The sequence below is a fragment of the Oncorhynchus kisutch genome, linkage group LG10, assembly GCF_002021735.2.
Source record: "Oncorhynchus kisutch isolate 150728-3 linkage group LG10, Okis_V2, whole genome shotgun sequence".
NCBI classification, from domain to species: Eukaryota; Metazoa; Chordata; class Actinopteri; order Salmoniformes; family Salmonidae; genus Oncorhynchus; species Oncorhynchus kisutch.
Window position 1 is genome coordinate 62,999,742 of NC_034183.2, and position 21,266 is coordinate 63,021,007.

At 47.1% G+C, this 21,266-nt stretch overlaps 2 protein-coding genes across 9 annotated transcripts in view; one reads left to right on the top strand and one right to left on the bottom strand.

Annotated features, from left to right (window-relative positions):
- LOC109898672 (Na(+)/H(+) exchange regulatory cofactor NHE-RF1) overlaps positions 1–6,740 on the top strand; it is a 31,289-nt gene extending 24,549 nt beyond the window's left edge. The window contains exons 4-6 of the mRNA XM_031834646.1: positions 2,039–2,082; positions 4,626–4,739; positions 5,424–6,740. Of these exons, the coding sequence (XP_031690506.1) occupies positions 2,039–2,082; positions 4,626–4,739; positions 5,424–5,570 (305 nt within the window). The 3' untranslated portion in view covers positions 5,571–6,740. The remainder of the gene's footprint in view (positions 1–2,038; positions 2,083–4,625; positions 4,740–5,423) is intronic.
- A 157-nt stretch (positions 6,741–6,897) lies between these two features.
- Positions 6,898–21,266, bottom strand: part of caskin2 (CASK interacting protein 2) — a 78,661-nt gene continuing 64,292 nt past the window's right edge. For 2 of the 8 annotated variants that reach the window (XM_031834641.1, XM_031834645.1), the window contains exons 10-19: positions 20,278–20,372; positions 16,179–16,296; positions 14,046–14,222; positions 12,895–13,031; positions 12,620–12,683; positions 12,367–12,473; positions 11,704–11,916; positions 9,684–11,616; positions 9,313–9,595; positions 6,898–8,834 (exon numbers count right to left, since the gene is read on the bottom strand). In XM_031834641.1, the coding sequence (XP_031690501.1) occupies positions 8,738–8,834; positions 9,313–9,595; positions 9,684–11,616; positions 11,704–11,916; positions 12,367–12,473; positions 12,620–12,683; positions 12,895–13,031; positions 14,046–14,222; positions 16,179–16,296; positions 20,278–20,372 (3,224 nt within the window). In that variant the 3' untranslated portion in view covers positions 6,898–8,737. Of the gene's footprint in view, positions 8,835–9,312; positions 9,596–9,683; positions 11,617–11,703; positions 11,917–12,366; positions 12,474–12,619; positions 12,684–12,894; positions 13,032–13,720; positions 13,799–14,045; positions 14,223–16,178; positions 16,297–20,277; positions 20,373–21,266 lie in introns of all 8 variants that reach the window. The other 6 variants (XM_031834640.1, XM_031834638.1, XM_031834637.1 and 3 more) reach the window with 6 other exon arrangements.

The window sequence follows — 21,266 nt, forward strand, 5'->3', positions numbered from 1 at the left end:
ATCGGTGCCCTCTGTGTCTGGGACATGCATATTAGTCAGTGTGTGTGCTGAAAACACCCCACACATACCACCACACACCACACCACCCCACACACACCACCCCACACACACCACCCCACACACACCACCTCACACACACCAACACCCTGCCCCAGACTGCCTTTATATATGCCTCTGCTTGAAGCTCTGCCCTAAACAACAGCTGCTGTCTGATCAGGCCAAAGATTCTGTTTATTAAAAAGGTTACCTGTCTGTGCCTCTGAGTGTACCGTTAATAAGATGGTGGGTAGAAGTAGACAATATTTATTTTTCATTTAACTAGGCAAGTCAGTTAAGAACAAACTCTTATTTATAATGACAGCCTAGGCACAGTGGGTTAAGTGCCTTGTTCAGGGGCAGAACAACAGATTTTTACCTTGTCAGCTCTGGGATTTGATCTAGCAACCTTTCGGTTACTGGCCCAATGCTCTAACCTACCTGCCGCCCCTGTCAGTTAGTGTCTTCCATGCATTTTGACCTAACTAGGAGTTTTATGCTTCTTTAGTGCGCCAATAAAAATACAGTAGCTGCTTTGTTGTGATAAGAATGTCCTCTGTTTTACATGGAGGAATGTGGTTGTGTTCTGATTCCACACTGGTTGTTTAGACAAGCATTTCACCCGCAATAACATCTGCTAAAGATGTGTATGTGACCAATAACATTTGATTTGATTTGACAGCTATCCATTGGCACGGTTACACCTCCAAGTTGACTGATGATTGACATGCTGTGTCCTCTGAATGAGTATAGTGAAGCAGTAGAAGGAGATATAACTCCTGTTCTACCCAGGGGGACATATGGTCAGGTCTTAGTCCTATCTAACTTCCTTTGGTTTCTGCTACCGGCTTCTAAATCTGACTGAAAAATGCCCAACAGGAGCAAAATTCCATTGAGGCGTTGCCCAGGTAACTGCTCTCTCGTGTTGCCCACTCAGAGGGCTCCTGATCACCGTGACTTTGGTACACACTCAAGCACGCACACGCACACACATACATGTGTGCGCACACACACACACACACACACACACACACACACACACACACACACACACACACACACACACACACACACACACACACACACACACACACACACACACACACACACACACACACACACACACACACACACACACACACACACACTCCACACTCCCCTCTCACCACCCCTCTGGCCAGCACTTGTGTTTGGTTTCCAAGGCGCTGGCTCCAAGTGGCCTCTCAGCCTGTAGTGTTAGCTGTATTGGGACTGAAGAGCCTCTTGTCCGTGTGCAAACAGTGAGGAGGGACCCAAGGAGCACAGAGGTACATAGAGGCAGCTTCAACAGGGGGACGCAGACCAGGGTCAGGCTATCTTTAGATGATAACAGGTTACTATCTTAGTTCTCACCGTTTATCTGTCTGTCTGTGTGAGAGGAGTTGAAGCATGGAAGGTAAGGGTCCGTCTTAGTAGTCCACCAGCTCCGACCAGGGGTCAGTTGTTCATCAGTCAACTCTATCTGTTTTAGATAGACACACAGGTTTAGATATAGTTTATTGTCTTTCTGTGGTTGACTTAGCCAAGTGAAAACCATTCCTTAATATCCTTGCTATTTGATATAGGTAGGCCACTAGGGTACTGGGTTTCATATGCAGCAGCTTGTTTGGACGTGATGATGCGTGGCAGGTAACCAGGGTCAGAGAACATCTCTATGAAGATGAACCCTGTTTGAATAATGGATGACCTACACATACCTGTGCTATGTAACAGAGTACGTGTCGCTGGGATGAAACCTGAACTGAATAGGAGCCGTTCTCTGGAGCAGGGATATGAGTCACTCTGGAATTCTGTTCTGGTGTTTGACGGAGGTGTGACAGTTACAGGATATTTAGGACTGACTATAAGATTGGAGAATTGCCATGATTAGGTGTTGTTGAATGGTTGTGAATAGCTGGTATGGAGGAGGGAGTGTGAGTTTGTGTTGAGTCCATGACTGAGCAGTGTTCTCTTCTGCTTTCAGGATCTTTGCCTGAGCCTGTCGTCAACGGAGACATGGAAAAGACGGTAAGACTTGGATGCCAAATACCTTATTGACCTAATATCATACAGACACACACAGACAGACAGACAGACAGACAGACAGACAGAACAGACAGACAGACAGACAGACAGACAGACAGACAGACAGACAGACAGACAGACAGACAGACAGACAGACAGACAGACAGACAGACAGACAGACAGACAGACAGACAGACAGACAGACAGACAGACAGACAGACAGACAGACAGACAGACAGACAGACAGACAGACAGACAGACAGACAGACAGACAGACAGACAGACAGACAGACAGACAGACAGACAGACAGACAGACAGACAGACAGACAGACAGCCAGACAGACAGACAGACAGACAGACAGACAGACAGACAGACAGACAGACAGACAGACAGACAGACAGACAGACAGACAGACAGACAGACAGACAGACAGACAGACAGACAGACAGACAGACAGACAGACGACAGACAGACAGACAGAACAGACAGACAGACAGACAGACAGACAGACAGACAGACAGACAGACAGACAGACAGACAGACAGACAGACAGACAGACAGACAGACAGACAGACAGACAGACAGACAGACAGACAGACAGACAGACAGACAGACAGACAGACAGACAGACAGACAGACAGACAGACAGACAGACAGACAGACAGACAGACAGACAGACAGACAGACAGACAGACAGACAGACAGACAGACAGACAGACAGACAGACAGACAGACAGACAGACAGACAGACAGACAGACAGACAGACAGACAGACAGACAGACAGACAGACAGACAGACAGACAGACAGACAGACAGACAGACAGACAGACAGACAGACAGACAGACAGACAGACAGACAGACAGACAGACAGACAGACAGACAGACAGACAGACAGACAGACAGACAGACAGACAGACAGACAGACAGACAGACAGACAGACAGACAGACAGACAGACAGACAGACAGACAGACAGACAGACAGACAGACAGACAGACAGACAGACAGACAGACAGACAGACAGACAGACAGACAGACAGACAGACAGACAGACAGACAGACAGACAGACAGACAGACAGACAGACAGACAGACAGACAGACAGACAGACAGACAGACAGACAGACAGACAGACAGACAGACAGACAGACAGACAGACAGACAGACAGACAGACAGACAGACAGACAGACAGACAGACAGACAGACAGACAGACAGACAGACAGACAGACAGACAGACAGACAGACAGACAGACAGACAGACAGACAGACAGACAGACAGACAGACAGACAGACAGACAGACAGACCGCTAGCTAGCTAGCTAGCTAGCTAGCTCACTCATTAATGAGTAAAACAGACTGTTTCCAGCAGGCAGGCTGGCCCAGGCAGGGGAGGGTATCTTACTCTCAGTGTTGATATTATATGTAAATCCTGTGTAATCTGAATACCAGGAGAGCAGTCTACCCTGACAGAACAGAACCAGGTTCAGGTGTCTGTAAAATATACAGTACCAGAACTAGTGTAGCCCTCAATAGTGTGCTCAGTATAGAGGGTTTACATGGTAATGCTGGATAACAAGAAGCTGAAAGCAAAACACTGTTGTTTAGGCATGGAGTGTTCAGCAGCACCATGTTAATCCTTCTGAGGTATTTGTGCATAATCCCTTAGTAAGGCGACAGGCCAGCACACACCTACCCCCTACTGTACTGTAGACTCAACGAACAGAGAGAGAGATCTGACATATGATAGCAGATAGTATTATCTGGGGATTCTCTATTGTGTGTTGTGATATAATCTAGATATGGTCAGTGATTTGGAGGCTTGCCAAACAGGCAGATAAACCCAGAGTCAGGACACTGGCCACAAACCGAAGAAGAAGATTTCATTAGGTTAACTCCACTACATTATTACTATGCTAATAGACTTCATATGTAAAGAAGACAGGCGCAGATCAGTAGTGAGATCCTAGTCCTCAGTCATTGACCATCATTTTAACCCCCAAATCTAACAGTCAAAACATTGGATTAAGTGAGAGGGGAGGCAGGGTTGAGAGGTGAGGGAAAGGCAGAGAGAGAGAGAGGAGTTGAGAGGTTGTAGAGAGGTTAGGGTGGGGTCACTCTCCATGGGGACGGTAGAAAGCGGATTTTTCCGGGTTTTCAGGGATGCAGTATTTTCAACCTAACTTCTGTTTCCCCTGAAAAGCAGAATGTTTTTTTTTACGCCTGCTATCTTAGATTAGGGTGAGGTAGGCACTGACATTGCAGAACAGGGTGATTGGGTCTTCTCTAATGCTCTGACCCCAGTAGGCTCTAGCAAACTGCTGCTGCTGCCTCTACTGGCCTAGGGAGACATATCATACAACTTTCCAACCAGCATGGTCAGACAGTGTGTGTGTGTATGGGGCACAGGCAAGTCTGCCTCCCTGTGGGCAAACATAATATTGCAGCCAGACTCTCCATGGGAGAGTTCTCTCAAACTTGACCCCCACTTTGGGTACTTGTATTTGATCTGATTTGTTGCTTGCTGTCTGTGTGTCCACTGCAGGTGAATGGAAATGGAAAACTGGCCAAAGAGGTGGAACAGGACTCTAAGCTGTCAATCAGTCCGTCTCCAAGCAACACCTCCTCCAACGCCTCACTCACAACGCCGCCCACAGAGGTAAGTCCCGCCCTGAAAACACATGTGAAGCAGCATTATAAAGCAGCTGAAGTCTCATGATCTGAATGTGTATCCATCTATACAGTAATGTATAGTGTCTATTATTTGAGCACACTCTTGTAAAATAGTCTTTACTACAATATCAAAATATCAATTTCTTCTCTGACTAGCCTCGTTTATACTTGGTGTTAACATGTGTCCTTTGTCGTGATCTTATGCACATTCTTATTGGGCCCACATTGTAGCCGTTGCATCTACATCTCTTATCCCTCTATTGTGTCCACATTGTGACCAGTTGTGACCTGTATGAAAATGATTTGACATATATTCTTTCAAAATAATATGTATTTATTTTAAGATACATTGATGCCATAAGTCAATGGCGTCACCTGTCAATTATTTTAGAGGGCGGGATAATGATTTAAATGGTTTCACTATCCAGATCTGTTTACAATTGCTTGTGTGACACAAGATCAGATCACAATCAGTTCACAATGTGTCTTTTAGTCATCTACACCTGTCTAAATATGCTGGCAAAATCAGAATGCGGACAAGATCAGTACAAAGTACTCATGTTTAGAACCAGGTATAAACAGGGCTTGTGTCTCTTGTGCTTTCTATCGCTACTTCTACTCCTCTCTCACACTATCTTTTAACCCCTCTCTTTCCTCCCTGGTTGGTCAGTTGTCTGAGCCAGTGATCATGGGCGCCATCCCGGGTCTGAACCTGTCCCTGCAGCAGGTTAAGGAGCGTGCTCACCAGAAACGCTCCAACAAGAGGGCCCCGCCCATGGACTGGAGCAAGAAAAATGAACTGTTCAGCAACCTGTAGATAGAGCACCTCGCCCTGCACACACCCACATACAGTAGATACTCACAGAGAGGTCAGTGAAGGAGAGAGAGGGATGGAGAGAGAGAAGGGTTGTTCTAAGCCCCATGTTTTCTATGACTCATTAAAACCAGCAGTTTAACTATTGGTGAGGGAGAATACAGGTATATGTATGTAAAATATATACACAGATATTTGTATTATATTCCAGATGTTATAAATGATGTGCTAACAATATCTAGACGAAAATGCCAATGTTGGAAAGGAAACAGCTACATCAGATAAGAATCTTTGTATTGTGATTTGAAATCAGTTCTTAATTATTCCATTTCACGTGTCGAAATGGTTGTGTGTGTGTGTGTCTTGTACCTGGGTGTATATGCCCAAAAGACCCTGGAAGTCCCTGCTGGTCATAGCCTGGTGCCTGTCGGTATAGTGGAGTAGGTCTCTCTTATGGCCATTCCTCTACACCTTAATCAGTCATTGAAACACATGAAACAATATTTTTGAATGGGACCAGACACTTACATACCTGTCTAGTATATCACCTTTCAGGGACCAAATAGCAAGCCTCTTCACACTTCCAGTCAGATGCAAATGTCTTTCATGTAGCTGAGCTTTGGGTCAGTCGAGCTTCAGAAGAAATTGGCTTCTGACTGGAAGTGTGCGGAGACTTTCTCATGTTTCTCCAGTTTTTGCCTTCAGCACCTTCATTAATCAGCTCTGGGTGTGTGGTAGATTCTATTATCTACAAACCTTTTAGGGACCAAAACACCTGAAGAACGACAACCACTGACAGTCAGTCAGTCATTGGGGAACGACATGTTGGTGCAGTGTCCATCCATACCAGTCTTACTTCAGTAAATGTGAAGGCTGAAAACCTTATAGCATTGCCATTACCACTGTATATTGCGATACTTTTAATTTCAGAGTTTTTCTTTATGGCCATTGTCAAAATGCTTTGAGGTTTTTACGTTTACGTAGATGTACTTAAACACCATTTCTTTCTTTAATAAGAATATAAATGTCTGCGCTTCACTAAATGTTATGTGTATGTTCAGTATGGAGAATGACAGTGAGATTCACTATTTTGACTATTGAATTGTATGGGGGTGTTATCATGCTCTTTAACTGTTCATGTTATTTCTATACTGTATTAAATTGTAGATCTCATCATTGTTGTCCCATGATTCTCCATTTAAATTAAGACTACAGTAACATAAATGTTAGGAATCTATGTCTGTGCTATGAAGGTGTAGATGAAATGCACCCACTCTTAAAAGGCTTCTGGATATTTAATTCCATAAATGAACGAGAGAAGTCAACAGGATCAGACTTGAATATTTAATGGTTAACTGTAACCAGATGAAGACCCAGATGGATGAAAAAGGACAGATGTTGATAACTCAAGACAGTATAATATATATCCACAGAGCCATCTTAAATAAGGTGCCTCTAGCAGGTCTCACTTCTGTCTGAGACACACAGACTTCTTTCACATTCACGCAAGGCTCTCCTTCACCCCACCTCTTCAAAACCACTGTTCCTCCTTCTATAACACAGAGTCAGGTGTGCGTGTTTAATGTGACAGCAGCTTGAACTGAATAGGTGGGACATTCCTGAGAAGGACAGAGATGAAACCCAGGTTACAGCCAGGGATCACATTCACACTGAAACGACACAAACATTTACAGTACAGAGGACACTACACAATCATACAAGTCAGGGTTAATGATTTGAAAGTTCATGAGGAAGACAGAAACGCATCATAGAAGAGTTCATTCCCCCTGCTAGAAGTACTGTAGCATGCCCAAATATGGAACATAGCCATATAATGCTGGGTGGACAGGGGAAAAAACAGACCATTTTTGATAACCATGTAGATAATTAATTTCATTCATGTTACAATAAGGAAGACCAGAACCCTTTAACAATGGTTCTGCATTTTATGGAAATATTGAAAATATCGAAGGAAAATCTGTACAAAGAACTTTGGTTGAATATGATTCTGCTCCCAGATATACCTATAAGTATACAATATACATATTTAGATACTCTCATTTAAATACTAGTTGGACTAATCTACATTAAAATGTTTGTTTTTCTTTCAAAAATAGTGTACATTATGAATATCTTGCATGTCATCCCTCGGCTGTACAAATCACGTATAACTCCTTATACTGACAGTGTGGACAGTGACGATAGCTAAATATGCTTTGAAAAGCAAAGGTCTTCTTCCCTTTTGTATAAACAATATCATCCAGCACTTCCAAATGTTTTACATAGCTTCATAAAACCAGAAATGATACAGCATCTAGTCATTCTGTATTACTAAAGGATGATTACTAAAGATTTTAACAGCACAAACGTACTGGCACCTTGCCTTGAGGAAGACAAACACTTTCATTGTGGTCAACTTGGTAGAAAATGGATCAAATACAAGAGTATTGAAAATATCAATAAGGTCCAATTGAAATGGTCAGACATGGTGAAACACAAAGGTCAAATGACTGATACAGTGTCTAATACAAATGGTAGTGTATGGTAATATTCTGTCTAGGAATGGTTCCTCTATAGGCCAGGATAAAAACACTTCTCCCCATTGTCTCTCTCTCTACGGCCAAACAATGACTTTAGACAGAGGTGGAGACTGTGAGAAAAGAGGGGAAGAAAGGCACACCAACATGACGAAGAAATGGAGGATGTTGGGTAGAATAAAAAGGACAACACAGTTTAACTGGTGTTGTATGAAACAACCCAATACAACAGTGTACTGGTACAGTATGTTGTCCACCTCTCATGTATCTACAGTCAGTCAGGCCCTGTGTTGAAACCAACAGGGTTGTTGTGACTGATGGCAAAGCACTGTAGAGCAGAGTTAAGTGCTGGTGTTGAAAGGAGAGGAAGTGGCAACATGGAGGCAGGGAGGAGGGAGATGGATCCACACTGTTCATTAAAACCATCCCACTCCATGGCACATCCTACAATGTAGTCCCATATGTTTTCTGTTAGTCTGGTGGTGGGGGTTGGTCTGTAGTTTGAAGGGCGTCGGGGTCGGAGATAACACTTAGGTGGGGTGACCTGCTCCATTCTCCCTCTCATGGTCATTAGTACTTCCTGAGGTGAAGGGTCAAGGGTCAGTGGGCTGGTCAGTGGAGTGGATAGAGGGCTTAGTCCAGCATGGCATCTAGCTGGTCAGCAAGGTCATCAAACATGTTGCCAATGTCATCCAGAATGTTGCCCGTTGACTTCACTGTGCTAGCCCCACTGTCAGGAGGTGGAAAAAGAAGCAGGGTTTAGTCATGGAGATAGATAGAGGACTCTAGTGCTCAAAAACCTGTTTTATCAAGGGCAGTGCCATTGAGGACTTTCACCATTTTGAAGTAGTCAAATATGGGTTAAGGAAGGATCACATAATTCCATCCAGGTCCATCCAGGTCATGAGCAAACATTCCATAACTGAAGTGACAGTAAATCACCAACCTTGACTTTATACCTGTTCAGACAACACACTCCAGCTGCAGTATGCACCCTTTCAGTTTGTTTACCAACTCAGAAGTAGTAGAAGAAGAAAACAGACTACTTCAAAATGGAGATGGCCTCAATGGCGCTGCCCATGCTCTCACAGACACCATAATGGGACAGATACAATGTTGCACGAATGCTACTTCAGTTCACATAAACAGTAGAGTGTATATGGCCTGTAAATACAGGAAATGGGGAGGTGTTGATCGTGTTCTCTTACCCGTCAGTGCTGTCCTCCTGGGTGAGTTTTCTCTCCACAGCCTGCAGTGCTGCCTCCAGAGAGGTGCTGGTCTGCTCCAGCCTCTGCTGCTGCACCACCTCTAACCCCGGGCCAGACTCTACCCCTGGGCCTGGGCCGACCACACAGACCTGGGGCTTGCCTGTCTGGGCTGCCTGGCACTGAGGCCCTGGGGCTGGGGGACACCGGCTGGGTGTGGGTGATGGTGGGGCTGAGAAGGCAAGACTTTGTACCACGTTGACAGTCATAGTGGGCGGCACTATGGCTGTTGGACAGGAAGCAAACACAGAAACTCAGAATTGATGATAAAAACAGAAAGACATAATAATGAGCTTCCATGTGTAATAAGTTACCTGTAGCAGCAGCCAGACTGTGTCGGGACGGTTTTGGGGCTGTGACGGGGGGTCCGTGGGAGCTGTGAGGCTTGGGGGAGACGGGGGGTTTGAGGGGTGTGCCTGTCACTGCTAGGTTCTCCAGCCCCTCCAGACTGGCCTCACTGATCCTCAGACTGACCAGACTCACCTCCTCACAGCTCTGGGAATGGGGCCTGCTGCCTGGACTGGAGTCTGACCCTATCTGGCCCTCACTGTCACTGGTGGGAGAGCTGCCAGCATGGTCTTTAGGCTTGTATCTCCGCTTCACAGTGTCTGACTCCTTCAGGTTAAACTCAGGCACCTCCAGGGCTGTCTTGGTGGGCCCGTTCTTGTCTGCCGGGATCTCCACAGTGCTCTCGGCCCTGGGTGGCCCTCCCACCTTGGGCCTCTGCTTAATGGTGAGGTTGCCCTCCTCGGCGAAGGGGATACACTCGCTGGAGCTATTGTGAGGGGATGAGGAGCCATCCAAACCCGGTGCCTTAGGTTCCTCCTCCTCAGAGTCTGACTTCACCCCTCGCTCTGGGTCTGGGTAATGGTCTTGGATGTCGGTCTGGGCTGGAACACATTCGCTCTGAACCCTCCTCCTCATCCCTGCGGAGGCCTCTCTGGGCTCCAGTCCTGAGGGGGTGAGGCTGGGGAGGGGAGGCTCTGGTTGGAGGAGGTCCAGCCTGGGCCTGGACAGGCTCTTCCCCTCAGTGGAGGCCTCCAGACAGGCTGCGATGCTCCTCACGCTCCCTGGGCTGTCTGTCTCCACCCCCCCAGGAGAGGGCGCCATATTCTCAGTGGACCCAACGCTGAGGCTGCTGCTCACCGAGCTCAGTCTCTTGGGTGGGGCTGGAGGGGGACCCTTTTTACGAGCGCGCACGGCAAAGGACTGGCTACGTCCCACAGTGCCGTACTTTACGGGTGTGGTCTGCATGCCTGCCAGCTGGCTGCGTCCGGGCCGGCGGGTCAGGGTGGCGTAGGACTCTAGGGTGCTAGACGGCGGAGCCAAGTCGTCATCCTCTTCGTCTGGTTCGCCGTCTGACAGGGCATAGCGTGTCAGGCTCTGGCTGCGCTTCTTAGGCGGGGCCAGGGTCATGGCGTGGTAGGTGTGTGCCAAGGGCTTGGTGGGCGAGCCGTGGCCCAGGTCAGTGCTGCCACAGTGGGAGTGGAGGTAGCTGAAGCCCCTCTGGGCTGGGGAGCCCTGGGGAGAGGAGCCTAGGGAGTGAGACCCAGGGCCTTTAGGCTTGGCTGGGATGGCTGGGTACTGGAACACGGTGGCTGCCCCCAGGGGGACCTGCTTGGGAAGCTGCTGCTGTAGTATGGACCTCTGGTCCCAGCCTTCTGGAATGTTCCTCTCCTTGGCAGGGCTGCTGTCAGCACTGAGGCTGGTGGAGGTGCTGCTGCTGCCTAGGCTCTCCTGTGAGAGGCTGTGGGGAGTGATGGAGGCCGTGGGGGGGTCCTGGGAGCGCCCTGAGCCCCTGGACCGGGCGTCGATGCTCTCTTGGCTCCGAGACATGCCCACAGCACTCTTAAAGGCCAGGCCCTCCTGGTAGTGGCTGGACATGGCTGTCTGCAGCTCAGCACTCAGCTCACTGTCCTGGAAGGTCAGCATCTTGGGGGTGTGGGGCGAGGGGCAGTCGGAGGCGCTGTCAGGGGGCTCGATGGTGACCAGGTGAAGGGCTCCAGGGGGCTTGCGGCGCAACGTGCCCTGGCCAGATTCTGCAGCCAGGATGGCCCTCTGGATGTCACACAGCTTCTTCACGGCCAGCATCATCTTCTTCTGGTGGCCCAGCTTGGTGATGCCTATCTCCTGCAGGTCCTCCCAGGTCAGGTCCCGTACGATGCTGATGGAGTCATAGCCGTTCTCTGACAGCTTCCTTTGGTACTGAGGCAGGCCTATGGTACTCAGCCACTCCCCCAGGTCTGCCTGGAGAAGGAGAAGAGTCACAGTCAGACAGTTGAAACCTTTATGAAACTAATGTAAAAACTGACACAGGCATCAGTAAGACCTTACTGGGATGTATTCAGGCAGCCACTCGGGGATGCTGAGGTTTCCTATCTCGATGGAGATCTTCTTGCGGTGGCCTGGCTTGGTGACGCCGATGGCTGTCAGGTCCTCTGGGGTCATCCTGCTGATGGTGGGGACGTCGTAGCCGGCCGTGATGAAGTTCCCAGTGTACTGCTCCAACTGGAAGTCACTCAGCCACTGGTAGATGGCCTCTGCATCCTACACCAGAGGGGAGGGGTTGAGTTTCACATTAACATCAACTACTGGCCTATTCACTGTCCTCCTGTCTTTTAATAGATACATGTATTTCACTGTGGCATACAGAGTACACAGAAAAATACATTCATGAGTTGTAATGTGTGGCAAACATGGACAATATTTCCTGTCTTGCGTCTGTCCTGTCCTGTCCTGTGTCTGTCCTGTCCTGTCCTGTGTCTGTCCTGTCCTGTGTCTGTCCTGTCCTGTCCTGTGTCTGTCCTGTCCTGTCCTGTGTCTGTCCTGTCCTGTGTCTGTTCTGTCCTGTCCTGTCCTGTCCTGTCCCTGTCCTGTCCTGTGCCTGGCCTGTGTCTGTCCTGTCCTGTGTCTGTCCTGTCCTGTCCTGTGTCTGTCCTGTCCTGTGCCTGGCTAGTGCCTGGCCTGTGTCTGTCCTGTCCTGTGTCTGAGTCTCACCTTGCCCTCCAGTAGCTGCTGAGGACGTATAAACTGTGGGGAGACAAACTGCTGTTCCCCTGGTCTCTGTATGTTCACCATCGGCCTCCGAGGAGCACCCAGAACCACTAGACAAGAAAACACACTGGAGAGTTAAATTAATGGTGCTCAGGATGTTTTCTACCAATAAGCACAAATCAAACTAGAAAGGTGAAGTTTCGGGAGAAATGTTGTGGTACGTAACAGTAATGAGAGAAAGGGCTGGTATTCCTACCTGCAGTCAGGTCAGGCTGTTTATTGGGGACTGGTTGCCCTGAGTCACCAGCAGAGGGCGCTGGCTGCACATCAAAACAGAGCACAAGACAAGTTACAGAGAGCACAGCGATAAACAATCTGTTGCCTGGCACTACATACAAAGACAGTAAATCACAATATCACATTTCCTCTGTTCATATCTGTGAGTAAGGTTTGCAATTATTTTAGCATTGTTATCTATCTCAATAAGACTAGCCAGGATAAATAAAGCTGAAATAACAATTGGTCCAGTACTTTGGCTGTGTCTGGGAGTGCGGTGGTCTGGTGGTGTTGTCCGTTGAGAGCAGTGTTACTCTCTGTGCTCTGTCCACTCCCAGCACTACGGGTGCTGCCCACACTGCCCGTACTCCCTACACTGTTCCTGTCACCTGCTAGATAGGACCACAGGAGAGGAGGATGGAGAGAGAGAGAAGAGAAAGAGAGAGATAGAAGTGAGGGACATTAAAGACAACTGTGGTGGCTGGACAGCAAGAGGGAGAGCAAAATGAGTTACCTCCCCCCTGTGTCCTTCCAGAGCTCACGTCAACACAGTCACACACACATCCACATGATTCTAACTGAAGCTGGCAGAGGATGGCAGAGGTTGGGGCTGTAGACCCTGTCACTGAGCCAGCCAAGTCATCACAGATCAGGGGGGGTGGCACAGGCCAGGACAGGACGTCATTTGCTGCCATACGAAGCCAAGGGAGATGGTTGCATGGTGGAGCGGAGCTGCAGGCATAGAGCAACAGCAGCCAAGGGTACAGAACTACAGATCTATAGGGGTAAACTACAACTACAGTCCTGCAGTAGGACAGATGAAAGGTCATCCACAATGGAAAATTCCTACAGCGGAGTACACAGGGCACCCATTAAGCTTGCTGTGTCCTGTAGACTGTCGAAATTGTCACTTTTTTTTGGTCACTGGAACAGAGGTTTCCTGGTGGTCCCATCTTGTGGCAGCAGGGAGAGCAGCAGGAGCTATGGGAAGCTCAGTTTGAAGCTGGCACATGACAAAGGTAGAGCATGGGGACAGAGACAGCCAGCTATTGTCATGGGGGGACAGTGGAGGGACTCTTACCAGTGGTGTGTGAGTTCCTGAGCACCCAGATGTCCTCCTTGGGACAACCAGGCTGAGAGAGGCTGCTGGGAGGCCGACCTATCAGACATAACAACACTGTTGGGCCATGGGGGTACCATGGTCCACGGAGCAGCACTGGGGATTGGCTGGGCCTGAGCATGAGAGGGGTTTAGAGGGGGCGAACATAGGTGTCCTTGTGGCCTCACCACGGTTCACAGTGGTGGGGGAGTTGTCTGGCTGGTTAGGGGGCTGAGTACCGTATACAGGTTTCAATGTGCGTCTGTCCTCTGAGTGCATGTATAAGGGTGTGTGTGTGTGTATATACCTGGGTTGGCGCTGAGGCCGATGGTGTGGGGGAGGGCCAGGTGGGGATTGTTGGGGGTGTACAGTGTGTAGGAGTCGTCGGTCTGGGGGGCTGAGCTCAGGCTGGAGGAGAGGGGGGCTCTGGAGAGGAGCTGGTGGCGCTGGGTGGGCAGAGAGGCGTGCCGGGACAGAGTGCCCCCTACAGGGTCAAACAGGTAGGACACAGACAGAGAGGAGGTTAAAGCAAGCTGATGGTTAGAGGTGGACATTACATGGTATGGATGGAGAGATGCTGAGAGAAGAGGAGGAGGAAGGGATGGATTGGAAGCATGAGGGATTAGTCCAACCAAGGCAGTCTGGGAAATGGGGTGTTCTCTGGAGGGGCCAACCTGTCATGAAGAGGGGCCACCACTGCTCTTCCAATGCAGTGATGTGTAGCGATACAACCTATCAGTGTGTGTGTGTGTGTGTGTGTGGAGCTTATTCCACATTTTGTTGAGGCACAGCCTAAATTCTAAATGTATCCAATAGATTTTTTTAAATCTCACCCATCTATACACAATACCCCATAATGACAAAGGCAAAAGAATATACCGGTATATATATTTTTTGTAGTACATTTTTATAAATGTATTGAAAATGAAATACAGAATGATCTAATTTACATAAATATTCACACCCCTGAGTCAATACATGTTAGAAATGTCTTTGCAAGTGATTACAGCTGTGAGTCTTTCTGGGTAAGTCTCTAAGAGCTGTGCACACCTGGATTGTACAATATCTGCAATATAAATATAAACTTCTTCATGCTCTGTCAAGTTGGTTGTTGATCATTGCTAGACAGCCATTGTCATACCTTGCCATAGATTGTCAAGACAATTTAAGTCACAACTGTATCTAGGTCACTCAATGTCTGCTTTTATTTTTAACACCCAACTACCAATAGGTGCTCTTCTTTGCGAGGCACAGGAAAACCTCCCTGGTCTTTGTGGTTGGATCTGTGCTTGATATTCACTACTTGGCTGAGGGACCGTACAGATAATAACAATCATGTTAACACTATTATTGAACACAGAGTGAGTCCATGCAACTTATTGACTTGTTAAGCACCTTTTTACTCCTGTACGTATTCAGGCTTGCCATAACAAAAGGGGTTGAAAACATTTAAACTTTCAATTTTCTATGAATTTGTAAAGATTTCTAAAAACAAAATTCCACTTTGACATTATGGGGTATTGTGTGTAGATCAGTGACACAACATTTCAATGTAATACTTTTAAAGTTCAGGCTGTAACAACAAAATGTGGAAAAAGTAACGGGGTGTGAATACTTTCTGAAGGTATAGTAGGTGCAGAGGGACAATTTAAGATGGGTCTCCCGTTCCCCTGATCTTTTGTTGTGGTGACAGACTTGCAGAGAAGACAGAAACCTGTCATTTTTCACTGACTGCAGTGCTGAGCTGCTCCCTGTTCTGTCAAAGTGGCTCCGTGAGTGTCACCACGCCAACCTGCACATCAAAGAGGTGGTGTGGGGCGGATTATCTTCTTCTGTGCTGTTAGGTAGGTAACTGACACCTTCTGTTAATCTAACCGGTATTAGAGGTAGACTGTGTGGGTAAGGGTGTGAGTTTTTACATAATGTACAATAGCAGATGACTCCTGCAGTTCCAAGCCATTTCCCTTTCCATTTCTGACTTAATCCTGCATTGTGAGTGTGCTGACATGTCTGGGAGATGAGTGAATTAGTGTGTGAGTGAGTGTGTGTGTGTGTGTGAGAGTGTGTGTGTGTGTGTGTGTGTGTGTGTGTGTGTGTGTGTGTGTGTGTGTGTGTGTGTGTGTGTGTGTGTGTGTGTGTGTGTGTGTGTGTGTGTGTGTGTGTGTGTGTGTGTGTGTGTGTGTGTGTGTGTGTGAGTGAGTGTGTGTGAGTGAGTGTGTGTGAGTGTTGATGTTCCGACATGCCGGCAGCTGACTCAACAAGCTACGAATCCTCCGTTTGCTGCGGGTGCCACGGTTACGCAATGAAAGAGGCAAATGTCAGAGGGCTCTCTCTCTTTGCCCATTGCTTTCAGATGGGAGTGGGGAATGGCTAATGATTACACTGACCTTATAGGGTGTGTGCGTGTGTGTGTGTGTGTGTGTGTGTATGTGTATCTGACCTGAGCGTCTGCTGATGACCTCTACAATGTTCGGGGGGAAGTAGCCCACCCGGTCGGTGCCCCTCTGGCTGTCGTGGATGTGCCCCTTCCAACGCCCGTCCATGTGCTGCTCTAGGACCTGCCAGGCAGCCAATCAAAACAAACATTAAGACGGGTCTAAACCAATCAGGTGGCTATTACTACCTAGTGTCTCTCCGTATTGAGGCAGGTAGGTCTGTGAGATTCTATAACGTGGTGTTATTTCCACTGTTCATGTACGTGTGTGTAGGAGTGTACCTGACCTGAAGTGTGCAGTTCTGGGACAATGACAGAAAGTACATGTTCCAACTTGAAACACATTCTACGTGTTAACAACTTCATCTGTGTATCTATGTCTCTGTATGGTTTGTTTTCATAATGTCAAAGATGTTTTACATAAGTTGTGAGGGTGGTACAAAAGCAGCGCCACAGCCCTGAGATCAACTGTAGTACAATAACAAACCGAGAGAGAGAACCAAAAGGTCAAGCACATAAACAGATGATGACAGTAGTCATGTGTTTCTGATCATGTTCCATTTGTCCACATGAGCTGCTAAAACCCAGGCCATTGTCTCTGCTCCCTAATTTAGCAGCCTTAGTCAGAGGACACAAGCCAAGGGACATTAGGGTTAGGGGGCTGAGGGTATAGGGTATAGGGGAGAACAGGGGTGTTGGGTTGTGTGTCTGGTAAAAGATGTGGGTAGAGGGGAAATAGCATGTACTGAATGAGCAGGTTTAGCAGCAATAGAAATATACATTTAAATTTACTGACCTGTCCAAGTTGGCAAAACATATTTTTCTAAAGGCCTAAATTCGCTAAAGGCCTAAATTCGCTAAAGGCCTAAATTCGCTAAAGGCACACATGCGTAGGATTTATTTTAGATTGCATTGTTTTCAATGATAAAAACCCTGCAGGCTCCGACGCCTCGCTCAATTAGAACGTCTCTATTTTTGCTTTTTATCGCTGGTGCTGTAGTCACACAAAATGAAATATTCACTTTTTTCCGAGCTCATTAGAAATGGAAGATGTTGCTAAGATTTGAGGCTTTACCCTACATGCTAAATTAGACCAATTCATCCGCTTACGGAAACACAACATCGCTATCAGCCTGTCCAATCCTCTTCACCCGCCTTGCTCTGCCCGACCACTTTTTGCGTTTTGGTTCGGCACCGGTCCCCACTAAGATGTCAGCTAACCTTTTGCCCAGTATCTAACATGTACATGTGTGTGTGAGGTGTGGAAAGGCTAGTTGATGGGAGAGATGGATGGCCTGAGGGCAAGGTTTATGAATTGTTTCTCTCTGGTATTGAAGCAACCCCCACAGCAGCAGAATAGGCCGACACACTCCCAAGAAGTAAAACAGGCCAGGGTTCATGAGACGATGTGTGTGTGTGTGTGTGTGTGTGTGTGTGTGTGTGTGTGTGTGTGTGTGTGTGTGTGTGTGTGTGTGTGTGTGTGTGTGAGAGACAGTAGTAGTAGTAGTGAAGTCATTTCTGAGTGGGAGTGATGGATGAATACCAGGGCCTGTCCCTACCCGTCTCTCTGTCTCTCTGGGCTCAAAGAGAGCCACCCTTCAGATATATACTCTCTTCCTATAAACTAGTTCCCCCTCAGGAATATGGATAGTGAAGTTCACCTGTTGTGCACTATACCCCTAAGGACCTAGAACTGATAGATGACATGTACATCAGGTTCAGTACAGTGAACTGATAGATGACATGTACATCAGGTTCAGTACAGTGAACTGATAGATGACATGTACATCAGGTTCAGTACAGTGAACTGATAAGATGACATGTACATCAGGTTCAGTACAGTGAACTGATAGATGACATGTACATCAGGTTCAGTACAGTCAACTGATAGATGACATGTACATCAGGTTCAGTACAGTGAACTGATAGATGACATGTACATCAGGTTCAGTACAGTGAACTGATAGATGACATGTTCAGGTTCAGTACAGTGAACTGATAGATGACATATTCAGGTTCAGTACAGTGAACTGATAGATGACATGTACATCAGGTTCAGTACAGTGAACTGATAAGATGACATGTACATCAGGTTCAGTACAGTGAACTGATAGATGACATGTACATCAGGTTCAGTACAGTGAACTGATAGATGACATGTTCAGGTTCAGTACAGTGAACTGATAGATGACATATTCAGGTTCAGTACAATGCATAGTGATGGTCTCTACATCCTGTCACAGTCTACACATTTTGCTGCCTTACAATGAAATATTAACTCTGGGGCATAAAGACACACAATCAAGACATCTTTTTAATGTAATTTTTATTTTTAAAAAAATGTTCTATAATTTTTTACTTAACTTTGGGAATGTGGAGTAGGTTGCACTGATCGGTACGAACAAAATCAAATGTATTCCCTTTTGAGACAAAATTTTAAGGCAGTAAAATGTGAAGACTGTGCAAGGGGTGTGTAGACTTTCACTAGTGACTATATGTGCTTTATGACTGATGGTAAATTGATCACATCAAGTAGACCCCATTCATGGACTCAAGGGTTGTTTGTTTACCGTTCTACAGTCCAGTGGTTTCCAAACCGTTCTACAGTCCAGTGGTTTCCAAACCGTCCTACAGTCCAGTGGTTTCCAAACCGTCCTACAGTCCAGTGGTTTCCAAACCGTCCTCGAGTCCAGTGGTTTCCAAACCGTCCTACAGTCCAGTGGTTTTCAAACCGTCCTACAGTCCAGTGGTTTCCAAACTGTCCTACAGTCCAGTGGTTTCCAAATCGTCCTACAGTCCAGTGGTTTCCAAACTGTCCTACAGTCCAGTGGTTTCCAAACCGTCCTACAGTCCAGTGGTTTTCAAACCGTTCTACAGTCCAGTGGTTTCCAAACCGTCCTACAGTCCAGTGGTTTTCAAACCGTCCTACAGTCCAGTGGTTTCCAAACCATCCTACAGTCCAGTGGTTTTCAAACCGTCCTACAGTCCAGTGGTTTCCAAACCGTCCTACAGTCCAGTGGTTTTCAAACCGTTCTACAGTCCAGTGGTTTCCAAACCGTCCTACAGTCCAGTGGTTTCCAAACCGTCCTACAGTCCAGTGGTTTCCAAACCGTCCTACAGTCCAGTGGTTTCCAAACCGTCCTACAGTCCAGCAGTTTACAAACCGTCCTGCAGTCCAGTGGTTTCCAAACCGTCCTACAGTCCAGTGGTTTACAAACCGTCCTACAGTCCAGCGGTTTCCAAACCTTCCTACAGTCCAGTGGTTTACAAACCTTCCTATAGTCCAGTGGTTTACAAACCTTCCTACAGTCCAGTGGTTTACAAACCTTCCTATAGTCCAGTGGTTTACAAACCTTCCTATAGTCCAGTGGTTTACAAACCTTCCTACAGTCCAGTGGTTTACAAACCTTCCTACAGTCCAGTGGTTTACAAACCTTCCTATAGTCCAGTGGTTTTCAAACCTTCCTATAGTCCAGTGGTTTACAAACCTTCCTATAGTCCAGTGGTTTACAAACCTTCCTATAGTCCAGTGGTTTACAAACCTTCCTATAGTCCAGTGGTTTACAAACCTTCCTATAGTCCAGTGGTTTAAAAACCTTCCTATAGTCCAGTGGTTTTCAAACCTTCCTATAGTCCAGTGGTTTACAAACCTTCCTATAGTCCAGTGGTTTACAAACCTATCCTCTGGGACCAGCAGACTTTTCACAATTTAGTTGTAGCCCTGAACTAATTGACCAGAGTCACCTATTCATGGGCTTGATGATTAGTTTGATGTTGAATCAGGTGTGCTAGCGGTGGAGTAGTTCAACTACATGGAACAGCTGAAAACCACACATATCTTACATACTGTGTTTACTGAATACTCATGAAGCCACCCGCACATAAACACTGCCAGCCTGTCTCCCTGCTTGCTACCAAAACACCTGTTAGAGAGGATGAGCCTGACAGTTCACAGGGAAAACACACCTGTCCTAACAGACAACATGGGGGCACGGTTGGGCACAGTGAGTGTGGGAACAACACTGCAATGCCAGCTGAGGCACATCTGAGGAGTTACAGACAGCAAATAGAGAGGGTTGTGTGTGTGTGTGTTCCTGCAGCCTACCATGATGACATCCCCGGCCCGGATGTTGAGAGCAGTGGGGTCGTGGATGTTCCAGTAGTCTTTCAGAGCTCTCACCTGCAGGACACCTGTAGCATCTGTGTGTGAGAAAGACAGAGAGGGGAGAAAGAGAGAGAGTGGAACAGAGAGAGGGGAGAAAGAGAGGTAGTGGAACAGAGAGAGGGGAGAAAGAGAGATAGTGGAACAGAGAGAGGGGAGAAAGAGAGATAGTGGAACAGAGAGAGGGGAGAAAGAGAGAGAGAGTGGGACAGAGAGAGGGGAGAAAGAGAGAGAGTGGGACAGAGAGAGGGGAGAAAGAGAGATAGTGGAACAGAGAGAGGAGAGAAAGAGAGAGTGGGACAGAGAGAGGGGAGAAAGAGAGAGAGTGGGACAGAGAGAAGGGAGAAAGAGAGAGAGAGAGGAGAAAGAGAAACACACACAAAGTTAGTTCAGGGAATTGGTATGAATGAAGGCAGGAAGAAAATACAGCCCAATGATTGATACATACTGACATGTACACCACTTTCAAATCACCTTAAGGGGATATACCCAGATGCCGCTACAATCCCAATGCCTGTAGTTTTTTAATTAGTCACATCCGGCACTGGTATGGAATGCAGTGACATCAAAGAGCAGAGTCAGTCAGTACTGTATTCAGCTTCTGACTGGTTGATACACATCAATAATTAATCCATGACGAGGAGGTGTGGTGGCTGATTGTGTTCTATTCATCTGTTATTCACTCTTCTCTGAACACAGAGAATAACAGGAAGTCTCTCTCCACAGCCTCCATGTTTGAAGCAGCAGTCTGCTGACTGAGGAACACAAGTGCTCATTATGGCCTGAGTTCCCAGGCTGCGAGAACCAGATCAAAGACCCAGGCCTGCTGGATTACAGAGGAGATAGCACAAACAGCAGAGGTCCAAAACACAGTCTCATGCATGCGCACGTACACAGGGGTGGCACGCAACAATCACACACAATCAAACGCA